The 14354-nt window shown below is 32.8% G+C and overlaps 1 protein-coding gene across 1 annotated transcript; it reads right to left on the bottom strand.

The window, feature by feature from the left end:
* Positions 1–12134: 12134 nt before the first annotated feature.
* Positions 12135–13549, bottom strand: LOC125823407 (CBL-interacting protein kinase 2-like). The gene is given in 2 exon segments (XM_049502786.1): positions 12135–13264; positions 13267–13549. Coding segments are annotated over 2 exon segments (1404 nt in total). The 5' UTR covers positions 13541–13549.
* Between the last annotated feature and the right edge of the window lie 805 nt (positions 13550–14354).

The following is a 14354-nucleotide window of genomic DNA, read 5'->3' as shown; positions in this document are numbered from 1 at the left end:
GGATTTAATTAGGCCATCGTTCATTGATTTCTTGCGTTTCATTATTGTTTTAGACCAAGGACGAGCCAATGCATTAAAAAGGGAGAAAGCTCAAGTTCTTTTGAGCATTCATATTTGTATAGAGGTAAGTGATGGTTTGTTTGTTTTCCAAAGTATGTAATGTGTGCATGTTACTATTTTGTAGTATTATTTGTGCGATGCATGTGGGGGAAACTAAAAGGCTAATTTGAAATGACTTCACTAGGGATGGCAAATGTGAGGGGCGGGGTGGGTGTGAGTTAAACCCGCATTAACCCACAAAGTCTTTACCCCGCTCTGCCCCGCATAGCATGATTATTTTTTCTTGCCCCGCCCCACCCCATTCCACATGAACCTCCCCCGCCCTGCCTCGACTGACATTTTGTATGGTTGCTTGCAATGTAAATTTGTTTTCCATTCCAATGTAATGTAAATCTTGAACAAGTCTGTTAGTTCTGTTAGCTTCTGATGCAAGTTATAATTTGCTAGTTGCCTATAGTTTATTGCTCTACAGTGAAGATCAATATGTCAAATGTTAATATTATATTATCTTGATTCTGGTCTTTTGAGCAGTTTCCATTCACTACAAGGCAGAAGTTATATTCATTCACCAAATTGACTAAAAATCATTAAAAACACTAATGCAAGGTGTGTGTACGTATTAGTAGTACCTTGTTTGGTAGAGTGTATTAGGAAATATAATGCATGCATTAGGTGTGTGTATTAGTAGTACCTTGTTTGGTACACTTTTTCTTGCCATGTATAACTAATGCTTCACTCTATTGTGTATTAAGTTGTGTATTACTAATACCAAGTAATTCTAGGTATTAGTAATACATAACATTTTAACACTTGCATTAGATTAAATAATTACAAAACTACCCTCAAACCCTTGTTAAAACATTTCCTAACATTTTCTCCTCTTTTCATATTTTTTCTTGTCATAGGTTTTTATTTTTATTTTTATTTGTTTTTCAATATCTCTTAATTTGTTGGTGTCTTGATAGACTTTATGGCCTCGTAAGTATCATTTTTTTTAAAATATCTAATTTCAACATAGTATGATAAAAAAATTTACTATTGTGGCGATAAATTTGATAAAAAAAATCTTTGCGAACTTTTCACAAAAATATTGACTCAAATAGTATAACTATTTAATATTATTTCTGGAAAAAAAAGAGATGAAGATGTAATGATATTTTAGCAAAAATTTTTTTTAACGTTTTAGCAAAGAACTTTGTTGCAAAGGAAGTGTATAAATAAATAGTGTGAAGGGTATTTTTGTAAACATATATTTTTATATAGAAATTATGCAAGATTTGTTATTTCTAATACATCAAACCAAACAGTGTTAAGAAATAATGCTTGCATAACTAATGCAAGCACTACTAATGCAAGCATTAGTAATGCACCCTTTTTGGCATTATCGTTATACACTCTACCAAATGACCCCTAACATCTTTTAACTCACATTGTTATACTTGTAAAAAAATCTGCACAAACTATATGCACAAACAAGTTGAAACACCAAAACTGATTCTGAACATATTTTCCATCCAACTCCACATATGAAATCCAAGATTTTTTTAACTTCAAGAATTCAAATTCCAATTACAAGAGATTGCTAATCACATTCTTGGATGTTACAGCAACAAAAGACTACTAATCACATTCAACAAAATCAAAAGAATCTCCAGGGCACTACTAATCACATTCAACAAAATCAAAAAACTCTCCATGCCCTATTACAACAATAAGGATTCCAAACAACAAACCTAAAGCAACAATCTTTATAACTTAAAGCAACACCAACTCTTAAAAACAAAAGATTAAAATCAACAGTCTCTTTTATAGACTATATCATGGCATTCCAAATGGTCTACAACTTGAATCCGACTTTTCTTCTTCATCAAGAAAGGTCGGACATGAAACTCTATCAATACTCGAAGTCAAACCTAAGAAGAAAAGTATGTGGTTAAAGTATTAAGAACTGAAAAAAATGTTAAAATAACAAGTCATTGAAAAGTTAGTTACCATTTATTTCGTTCCATAACCAAGTGTGAGCACACATCAAAGCTTCCAAAGTAGTAGGATGGAGTCTACTGCGGTGTGGACTAATCAACCTTCCACTAGTGTTAAATGTCGATTCAAAAGCAACAGTAGACACGGAAATGTCTAAGAGGTCACGAGCCATTTTTTGTAAAGTAGGAAATTTCAATCTGTTTGTCTTCCACCAACTTAAATTGTCAAATGATGGAGTTTGAGGCAACAAACTCTCTTCTAAATACATATCCAAATCTGATTTTGTCTTTGCATTAGCACTACTGGAAGAAATAACTCTATCAAAGCTTGATAGTCGATCACTTTCCGAAAGGCCAATGGCTTCATTTGAACTAGATGCTTCAACTAACTCATGTGGAGAAAATATTCTACTCTTGTACTCTTTAAATAAATCATCACAGTGAGTACACACTTCTTGAATTTTAGTTAAAGCTTCTTCACCATAAATCAGTGGAAGATAGAACTCAACTAACTTCATTTTATATCTCGGATCAAAAATCACAGCTACTCCCATAAATATATGCATATCATTCCAATATTTTAGAAACTTTAATAACATTGCTTCTGCCATATTTTTAATCAAAGGATTGAAACTTTTTATCCATGCTTCTAATTCGAGCTTAACTTCACAAACTTTATAAAATTATTGACTTGAAGTAGGATACTGAATTCCTGAAAACTGTTCAGTAATATGATAAAAGAGCTTCAACTTACCACAAACATCTTCTGCTTCACTCCATTGCTCTTCGGTTGGAAAACAACGATAATTGGCATATGTTAGACTCAACTTCTAAAATTTAGAAATGTTGAGTTCCAACGAGTTGGACAATCATACTCTAGCTTTTTGGTACAGGAAACATGTAGCAAGGGTGCAAACTCTTCAAATCTTTCAATTTTTCCCAATGACCCTATCCAATATAAGACACTGTCACGCACGCTTTTAATACTATCTCCTATCACCTTTAGCCCTTGTTGCACAATTAAATTTAAGATATGTGCAGCACAACGAACATGAAAAATCCGCCCCATCAACAACAAATTTTTTTTGCAAAGCTTCTCATCTAACGAGGTCTTCAGCATAGCATTGTTAGTGCTCAATTATCAACTATAATAGTTGATATTGTTCTTTCAAGATTCCACTCTAAGAAACAATTGAGCAACGCCCCACACAAAGTATCCTTATCATGAGGAGCAGGACCATAAACAAATCTTAAAATATGACTTTGAAGCCTCCATGAGTCATCAATAAAATGTGTTGTAATAACCATGAACCCTTTTTTGTTGTTGTATGAAGTCCACATGTCAATTGTTATTGCAATTCTACATGTGAGTGTTTCGAGTAACTTGGACGTTTTAGATTTCAGATTGTCAAAAATCTTCAAGATATCATTCTTGATTGTGTTTCTTAACACCATTTTGAACAAAGGATGGAGACTAGCAACAAACTTTCTGAATCCCACATGATCAACTATGGACAGTGGATATCCATGCAAAATGATGGCATGAGCAAGTTCTCTTCTTGAAACGTCTTGATCAAAGTATTGTTGTTGGCTGCCATCATTCACTTCCGAACCACCCTCAGTTATCAAGTTAGTTGGCTTTTTGTTACATCTACGGAAATGTTTTAACATAGATGTTTTCTCACAATTTCTAGTCGATTTGATACGAGCATTACAATACCTACAAACATTAAAACGGACACCATCAACCTTCACTGGTTTAAAATGTTGTCAAGCTTTAGAAGTAAATCTTTTTTGCTCGATTTCAACAACTTCATAAGTAGCTTTATTTGTTTGTGAAGGCATTTGACTCTCATCATTCTCAATAGGGACAATATTAGAGGATGAACATGTTGGATTTTGTTCATCTTGAAACTCCATCAGTTTACTGTAAGAAAATCAACAAAAGAAGACATTAAGAAGAGATAAACAAATTATTACTAGTAGTATAAGAATATGAGCAAAAAGAAACAAAACATACAAAATCAAGTAACCACATATTGTACAGGACACGAACAAAAATGACCAATTCAAGATAAGCTCATACAAGAATTAGCCATTAAAAGTCATACAAATTCGCGGATTGAAACAATTTCAACACTCACTGCTTCAAAAATTCAAATAATCAATCAATTTGGATTATACACTTGCTGTCAAGCTCAAATACTCAACTAAATCAACCAAAAATAGTAATACTCAACAAATAAAAACAATATCTCGCCAGCAAACTCAAATACTTAACTAAATCAACTGGATTAAACTATGTGAAACTAGAGTTAATCAGTAACAGAATAGAAAATAGACTGTTCGAGAAAACTTACTTAGCGCACATGGAAGTTGCTTTACGGATAGTGACTCTTCCCGCCGGGCAATAAATCGAGCTTTTGGAGAAGAATCAGTTGTAATACGGAGAGTAGTACATTTCGAAGAATCAACAGAGGAAAAGGTAGTAGAAAACCTCATCTTTCTATGGTATTTAGCGAGAGAGAGCCGAGAGGCAGAGTTTTTTCTTTGCTTCACTCCATTGCGCTTCGTCGTAGTTCAAAAGAAAAGGAAACCCTAACCCATACCCACCCCGCCCCAAATATTTTTCTTTTAAATATTTTGTACCCACCCCATTGCCAGCCCTAGACTTCATGTGATACTCTCATGCAATGAACTTGTTTGTTTACTTGTGGTTTCAAGTTGGTTGTTAATTTTTAATTACCCCCCCCCCCCTCCCTCGATACAAGTTGGGTATAAATAAAACAGACGGAGGGGAACTCCTTTTAGAGATTTTGTGTAAGAGATAGTACTGAAAATAGTTCAGACACAAGCAAGGGAGATTGAGGACCCTATGACCACTAACCTACAAGTTGAAGCAATGGCCATCCTGGAGAAGGTGATTGTTGAGACTGATTCTTTGGTGTTGAAAAACATTGTTGAAAGAGTATGAGATATCCCTTGAATGATACTCTCTCTATTCACTTTTACTTGTCACTGTTTGACGTGACACACCCATTAAGAAAAATATTATTGATATAGGTATTTTACCAAACTATTCTTATTAAATGATGTTTTAGGTCTTGAAAAATGATTTGGAGAATAAGTATTTAATGTTGAGGGTAAAATATGGGAAAAAATTATTGTTGTCAAAAGTGACAAGTAAAAATGAAAATCTAATTTAGGAATAAGTGACAAGTAAAAGTGAACGGGGGACTAATAACTAGTGTGGAGGAAATAAGGTGATTGATGATAGGCAAAACGGTTCTTTAATTACAACCACATCCTCAGAGAAGGGCCTGGGACAAAGTCCTTCAGGTCGCCGGTTCGAGCCCCAGCAGGGCCACTGGAGGCATTACAAACCGGCCGCGTCTCCAGGGCCCCGTGGAACTAACCGTGGTGGACCCGCCTTGAAACAGCGGGACCCGGTGGGTACAGCTAGTCGGGTTCGCAAAGCGACGCCCGGAAACCACGGTAAAAAAAAAAAAAAAAAAAAAAAACATCCTCAGAGAAGGAAATAAAATGGTTGATCATCTAGCCAACCTGGCCCTTGGTGAAAGACCAGTTAGACAGTTATAGCCATTAATTTCCAAGAACTGGAGGTAGGGAGCAGGAGGATAATCAATAGTGACAAATTGAAGGAACCCTATATGAGGGTTAGACCCTGCAGAAGATGAGTAACATAGGAGAAGAGTAGAAGGGTGGATAAAAGGCTCTAGTTCAAATCCTAAGGAAGGACAACACGGACTACTTATACTCTAACAGTTTGTTAAGTTTTGCTGGTACACAAAAAATTACACAATGAGACCAACACAAAATTCACAGATGCAAGGATTAGATCAATAAAAAGGCATCAGAATCAAAGAGAAACGATGATTACAGAACAAAACCCTCAAACGTTGGCAAATCGGGAAAATATGTTGGTGTCGAATAAGAAAGTTCAATAATTTTATTCCTATCTTTCTATGTCATATACATCATATCATCATATATTATTATAAGTGGGAAGCCCCAAAGTGAAAAGTTAGATTATCATTTTAGCCCTACACTAAATTAAATTATTATAAAATATTATTAATTAAATATTCTATCATTAATTAAGAAAATCATCATATTCAATTCTACTCCAGAATGGACACATACATTGCATACTGAAAGTTTAATAACAATCAATTACGTATTTGGGTATACAAAGAGGTGGATTAATTTTCTTGCAATTGCCATTTATTTCAGCCTTTTCAATACTCTAGAATAACTTTTCATCTTACTAAACTAATTCAATGTTTGGAAGTTCTTTTCAACTTCCAACTATAGCTTAAGAATTTTATAAATTGCCACATCAGTGAATCATGGTAAAATCATGGAGGTTCTCTTCCAGAATTTCAATACCACCTGTCCTCCTCCTCTCCTTCTTTTTCATTATTTATCTTCAATGTGTCTGTTAAGGGGTTCCATTGCTATTGCTCATATATGGTCTCTCTTAACCATATGTTTTAAGTTATTAATTGTGTCTGATTATGAGGGATTCTTGGGCTGCTAATAATTATGCCACGACACAAGGGGTAAAAGATGCAGTTAAATATGTTATTGGCATGAACAGATGAAAAGTATATATATATCACATCATTGACGTCTTTGTTCAACATTTAAGCAGCTAGCTTGCTCTTCCTTTTTTTTCCATTGTTTTTATTTAGTTACTTAGGTTTGAGTATTACTCCATTAAGATGTTTGATCTTTCTGATTTGAAGAGGAGGAAGTTGTGTTAATTGCAAGAATGTTATGACTTGCTAATTTCTTTGATTTTAATTATCTTATAATAATAGTTGATTACTCGCGTGAAGTAGGAATCAAAACATATATGTTGATTTCAGTTCATTTGTGGAATTTTTTTTTAAAATAACCCTCACGAGTTATATTTATTAAATTACCCTCTCTAATTAGTTCGAGAGAAGAGTATTATAAAGGATCTAATTTCCTGTAGCAGCTGTAGTTTTCATTCATATTGGATCTTAAAATGTTAAGTCTAAATCTTTATCTTGTCTATGCCAAAAAAAGGCATTGTGAAACTTGGATTTTAATTACCAGAAAGTAGAAAAATGAAGAGCTACAAGATTTAGGAGTTGACTAAATTACAATCTTTTTACCTTCCAACAATTCTAAATTCTAATAATACCAAATATAATACAATCCCAATAATACCAACTTCTTATGAACCATGCACACAAAAAAAACAGCATAATTAACAATTGGTTAAGAACACTAAGATGGTAATATTATATATATATACTCTCTCTTGAATGCGCAAACAGTCATAGATCGTGCAATAGAATACATTCTTACCACGAATCATCCCTGTGATAATGTCGCATGTAAGACCATTCTTATTCACTGGAACCCCCACCTACAAACTACTTTAAGTTTAATATAGATGGCGCTTTTTCTTCTCAAAATGATAGGGCCAACTTGAGTGGAATTGGAGGGGTTGTACGCGACTGCAAAGGTGATTGGGTGATCGGTTTCTCCTCCAAGGTTAATGTGCAAAATCATATCTTTACTGAAATAGATGCCCTTAAGCATGGCCTTATGCTTCTTTGGGATCATAAAATTCATCCCTGCGAGATTGAGACAGACTCCACAGACCTACTAGACTTATTAGATCATATAAATCCAGTCAATAATTTTGCGATTTTAACTTGCAGGTCACTGTTGAGGAAGTTGGGGAGTCCGACGATCCGACATAGCTTCCGACAGGCCAACGAGGTTGCAGACATCCTCGTAAAACATGGAGCCCAGCTAGCAGTGTCTAACCTAAAGATCATCATTGTCCCTCCACCAGCCCCTCTGCGACACATTGTGGTTGCAGATAAACAAGGATTGTCATCTAGTAAATTAGTATCTTTGTTAACTTGTAATAAGCTAGCATCTTTTGGAAATATTTCTGTACTTTTGGATCCTGACGATAGCCAGGTCCCAAACTCCGTAATGTAAGGGCGCTTATTAATATGTATGTATATATATATATATATATATAAAAGAATGTTAGCAAAAGTTAGATTACAATTTTATCCCTACATTAAATTTAAATGTTATAAACTATTTAATAAATTAAATATTGAATAGTAAATCATCATATTAGTACATGAATCAACCACCATAAAGTTTTTTGAAAATGTATTATTTTATTAATTTCATGTTGAAGTTAAATTCATAATTTTTTTTGTTTTGTTCATCTTCCAATTGAAAATATGAATGGGTATGTTTGCCCTTAACAAAAAGAAGAAAATTCATATAGATCTATATTAAATTATTTTTTGTATATAAATATTTGTATTAATGTGAAGTACATTACATAGATTGTATTACCTCTAACTCTTCATTATGTAAATACTAGATAATGTTGCTCGTGCTATACACGGGCCCATTAATATAAATGGTATATTCTGGGGCTAATAACCGAGTTTTTGAAGCAATTGTTTGTGTGGATAAATGAATAAGTTTTTTTATCACAAACTTGTACTTTCTTTGACGCTATATATAATATATAATATTCAAGAAAGTCTCCATCTTGAATATTATATATTATACTTGGGTATAAAAATAGAATTTTAAAAGTCCCACAAGTATAGTATATAATATTTAAGATTGGGAAAAGTCCCAATCTTGAATATTATATATTATACTTGGGCCTAAACCCTCTTTTATAATATAGTAGAATATATATATATACATATTCTATATTATTTTAAAAGGGAGTTTATACCCAAGTTCTAGTATATAATAAATATAATATATAATATTCAAGATTGGGAAAAGTCCCAATCTTGAATATTATATATTATACTTTGGCCTAAACTCTCTTTTATAATATAGTAGAAAAGATTGGGAAAGTCCCAATCTTGAATATTATATACTATACTTGGGCCTAAACTCTCTTTATAATATAGTAGAATATATGCAACTCTCACTAATTATATTAATTATGGTTTTTACTCCCACCTCTCATCCATGATCAAATGAATTAATGTCATATTCATAACAACTCAAAATGTTCTTCAATCCTCTCGTATAAATAGTGACATTTGACACAATATTGTACTCACTTAAAACAGTTGGAAAAAGAAGAAGAAGGAGAAAATCTCTATGCTCTACTCTTGTCTCTTTTTATTTGCTTTTTTAATGTTTATGTTTCTTGTTTGCTGTTATTGTATAACTTTTTATTATTTTATTATTAATAATATTGAGAATTTACAGTGGTTTGTTGCTTTGTATATATTAACCTAGCATGTGGTGTTTTAGTATACTTATTTGAATATTGTATTTGTACAATAATTAGTTATTTTTACTTTATGCACTTTTAGTCAATTTTATAATTAAGGATGTATTCTTTTTATTAGGAAGATATATGTACTTTCTATTGTAAAAACAATGGATTTTTTTAGTAAATACCAATAAATTTGAAGCGGAGAAAATATGTCATTTGCAATACAAAATTTATATGAAATATTTTGGGATAAACGTGCAACACACATTTTCAGAACTAATATTACTATAAGTGGGAATAAAAAAAAGTTGAAAGTTGAAATACCAAAATATCCCTATAAAATTGAGTTACTACAATAATGCCATTAAAAAAAGCTACTCTAAATTAAAATGTTATAATATATTTATATAATAATATTTAGATAGTAGTAATTAAATAATATTATAGTATACTATACAACACTAGTAAACCCAAAAGTTGTAGTAAATACAATTCATACAATTAATAAATCAATTAATTGTAAGATACTATATGCATTTAACTGTATGTCATTAGTATATGAATAACTTGGATGTTTAGGCTTCTCCTTATAGTTTGTGAAACATGTATTTTGAATTCCCATGCACTTAATAATGTTTATTTACTATTTCTTGAACTTTGTATCACTTCTTTAGTACTTAATTATGTTTATTTAAGTCAATCTTGAATTGCTTCATCTTCCGATCTTTATTGCAATATTAACTTTTGAAATGTCAATGTACATGTAATCAATCAAGGATTTATTTTCCTAATAAAATATGCCCAACCTTTTCATTCATTTTTTCCATACACGAAGAGTTTAGAAATTATAATCATGATTTAGCAAAATTGAGCTTTTGATGATTTAGTAGTGAACCGGCATGGGGAAATAATCCTAGTTTCCTAATATATGCTGCTTCTTGAAAAGGTATTTGGTGTATTAAATGAATTATTATTTTTTGTTATAATCCTGTTGCATCTTTTAACCAAATTAAAATTACATACTTTTGAATAAACCTAAAGATTATGTATCACATTCTAAAGATAATGGCGTTACTAGACATGTATACATGGAAATAGCTTGGTTGCCTCGAATGTGGTGCATCATTATTTATATACTTTTGCCCTTTTTTTGTTGGTAAAAAGCAAGTTAGTCCTATTTAGGTGTTTTAATAAAAAATTTAATATTATAAGTATCAACACTAATTCTATGTCAGCAACTCTAATTATGTTAGATGTTATATTATCTTAATTAGTTTTGCATAGTTCAACATTTTCTATTTTGTGAACTACTCCCTCCGTTCTTTTATAGTACTTGCTATTTTCTTCTTAATAGTCAAACGATATAAACTTTAACTAACATTTTCAGATATATTTTTCCATCATATTGATATGAAAATAATTGCAATTTATAGTACATTTCGTATAGTTTTTGAATATCTAAATTATTATTTCAAAATATCAAATAAGTGTAATCTAAATTAACTTTAAAAATTAGTCAATTGACTCTCAAAAAGCGCAATATGACAACTAAAAAGGAATAGTGGGAGTAATAACTAAAATTGTGTTAAAATTAGATGATATTGTTGTATTTGACTAAACACATATTTAGTAGAATAATACAAAAAATTAGGCATGTACAAATTTTAAAAATAACAGTCTTTGAAAACGTGGATTTGAAGATATAAAATTAGGCATGTAGAAATTTTATGAAAATAATAGGGGATAAACGTGCAACGCACGTTCCCAAAGACTAGTATCTTTATATACATGTGAGATTGTGGAACAGAATACCTTTTCGTGACATATTAAAATCTATCCCCAAGTCATAAAGCTTTTTCTCTATAACCTCCACACAATTCCTATCCCCAAATATTTGTCTGAAGCATTAGGTAACGGGGAGTGGGAGAAAGCTATGAAGGTTGAAGTAGAAGCGTTGGAAAATACAAAACTTTGGAAATTGTGAAATTACCAAAAGGAAAAAAGTTGGTTGGGAGCAGATGGGTGTTTGCTAGGAAATATAAGTCAGATGGGTCTATAGAAAGATATGAATAAACTTAGTTAGGAATAAGCCTAAGGCTCTGACACCATGTGGAATAAGATAGTTGGATAATTTTATTTCTATCTTTCTAGGTCATATACATGGTTTTATATACATGAGCGATTGTGGAACAGAATCAAATCTTGATACGGAGAATATCCTCTATCAACCAACAGTTGGGAACAAATATAGTGTGTGGCATTAGCACTATGGGTGCTCATTATATTCTTCTATATGTACCTAAGGATTCTTGTAGGAACTCAAAAGAACAGCTAACAAGAAAGTGCAGAACGAACGAAAGATTAAGGAAATAAAGAAACACCCGTCATAGAGCGTTGATGAGGAAGATGCAAAGAACCGAAGAGCTGGAGCTTCAAAAGTAGTAGAGCTAATTGAGCTTCAGCAAAGAAGCAAAAAGACAATAATCTAGATGTTTTTGTTACCTTCCTATTTTATGTTTGCTTTTTTATTTATTTTTAGGTAGATTTACAGACTCAAAAAAATGCATGCATTAATCTTTCTAATGCTCCACCAACTACCCATTGTTTTAATAACACTGGAGAGGATTTTGTTTTACTCATTGTTTCTCCCCAGAGAACAAACTGATATAAAAAGCTGATGCAACCTTGAATCCAGAACATAAAAGAAATTATAGAGTGGACTTAATATTCTATTATTCAAATATAAATACATCATTAATAGCACAGAAAATGGAAAAAGATCAAGTTACATCAGATTTATACTTCTCTCTCTATTATGCATTCTTCTGAGGTGAATTAGTGTCAAATGAGTACCCCTGATAAGTCTGAAAAATTTCTTCCTCTGCTAGCTGCTGAGGCCGCGGCTCGTCACCTTGCCAAGTCCATACAATGTCTTCCAATGCTGGTCTTACATCCTTTATCATTGTCTTCTTGTACTCTATCGTATCTCCATTCGATTTCTTCATCTCAACAAAGTGAAAATTTGGAGTTACCTCAAAGATTTCTGCATCAATAGACAACACCCCTTTTCTTCCTTCTTTAGATCCTTCCAACTTCAATAGTCCTCCATCCTTTTTCATCACCTTCAACTTCAAACGCCTAGCTACATCCTCTAGCTTTGAGATGATTGTTTTCGCCGGTTGCTTTGATGTAAATATAACTTCCCTCTTTCTATCTCTTTCTTCAAACAAGCCAGACAAGTCAACACCTGTTGAGAAAGATATTATATCAAAAGCATTCAAGTGTGCAGGCTTGACCAGTTCTGGCTCTGTTTCTGTTATTGAGTCGGTACTCTCACCGATACCAAAACCTGCGTCATCAATCGCTGCCTCTTCAGGCTTCAATTCAGTATCAGCATTTATAGGTTTCAGCTGCAACCCTTTCTTGAACCAAGAATTCTCCATTATCTTAGAAATGGACATTCTTGTGCTAGGATTTGGATTTAATATTTTCGATATCAGCCTGCGAGCATCAGGAGGGAACCAGTTAGGGCATTTGAACTCAGCCTTACCGATCTTTCTGTACATCTCCATTAAATTTGAATCCTGGAAAGGAAGATATCCAGCCAAAAGGACATATAATATCACCCCACATGACCAAATATCAGCTTTAGCACCGTCATAGCCTCTCCTGTTTATCACTTCTGGTGCAACATAAGCTGGTGTCCCACATTTAGTATGAAGTAAACCGTCTTGGCATTTAGATTCTGCAAGAGCACTCAATCCAAAATCTGAAATCTTTAGATTCCCATTTTCATCAAGCAATAGATTCTCCGGTTTTAGGTCTCGGTGATAAACACCTCTACTATGACAGAAATCAATAGCATTAATCAATTGCTGAAATAACTTCCTTGCAACATCTTCCTTTAACTTCCCTTTAGACACTTTGTTATACAACTCGCCTCATATTCCATTACACAATAAATCTTCTTTTTGCTGGCCATCACCTCATAGAGCTGCACAATATTAGAATGCCTAACCAATTTCATCGCTGAAATCTCGCATTTGATTTGATCAATCATCCCAACTTTTACAATCTTCTCCTTATCGATGATCTTAATAGCCACATTCATGCTAGTCTTGACATCTCTCGCATGATGGACCTTAGCAAAAGTACCTTGTCCTAACAATCTCCCTAACTCATACCTTTCCATTAGTATACTACTCCCCTTACTCTCCATCTCAACTTCAACAAACCCCGAGTAATCAAACTAGCTATTTTCAACACAATATTTATCAAGAAATGAGCAACTCAACCAGCTTCACTAAGATGGTGATACGATACAATTTGACCGTGAAAGAATCTAGTCGGGTTTGGCATTTGATGAGTGAACATGGACGACGTTGGAAATAATGGTGCAATCTCATCAAGTTTATCGGATAGCTCCAATAGTGCTTCAATTTCAAAGAAAAACTTGCTAGCTCTTAAGCACATCTTTCAGCATTCCCTTGGTCCTTTTAATGAACTAGAGAATACTGAAGAGGATACTTTAACTTGTAACAACCCAATGTCTATGTTTACCTGAATGAAATCATAAAGAGTAACTAAGAACAAAGTTCACACTGAAAATGACAATTTGCTTTTACTACTGCATTCTTGTATTGATTATTGATACATATTAAATTAATTTTTGCATTGGGGTAAGGGAAATGGGGAGGGGATTACAGTGTGGGAATCGAACTTTTACCAACAAGGTGAAAATTTAGGTAGTCAACCAACTGAGCTACTAAGATTTCTATTTTTCTTACTAAGATTTCCATTTTTCTTTACATACAAATACATGATTTGAGCCAAAGTTACTAGGTTCGATTGTTGGCTCCACCCCCCAATCAAGGTCAAGAAATTAAAAGAAAAACAGAATGCGCAATTAAATGGATTTAGAGAAAACAATAGAAGTTGTATTCATTAGCATAATTTTTGAATAAAAATTGAATCTTGAGACTGCAAAACAGCAGAACAGCAAATTTCACAAAAATAAATGAATCAACTAGTTT

This window comes from Solanum verrucosum, unplaced genomic scaffold, assembly GCF_900185275.1.
Source record: "Solanum verrucosum unplaced genomic scaffold, falcon-dt-bn FXZP01000299.1, whole genome shotgun sequence".
NCBI classification, from domain to species: Eukaryota; Viridiplantae; Streptophyta; class Magnoliopsida; order Solanales; family Solanaceae; genus Solanum; species Solanum verrucosum.
This window is presented reverse-complemented; position numbering and strand designations above follow the sequence as displayed.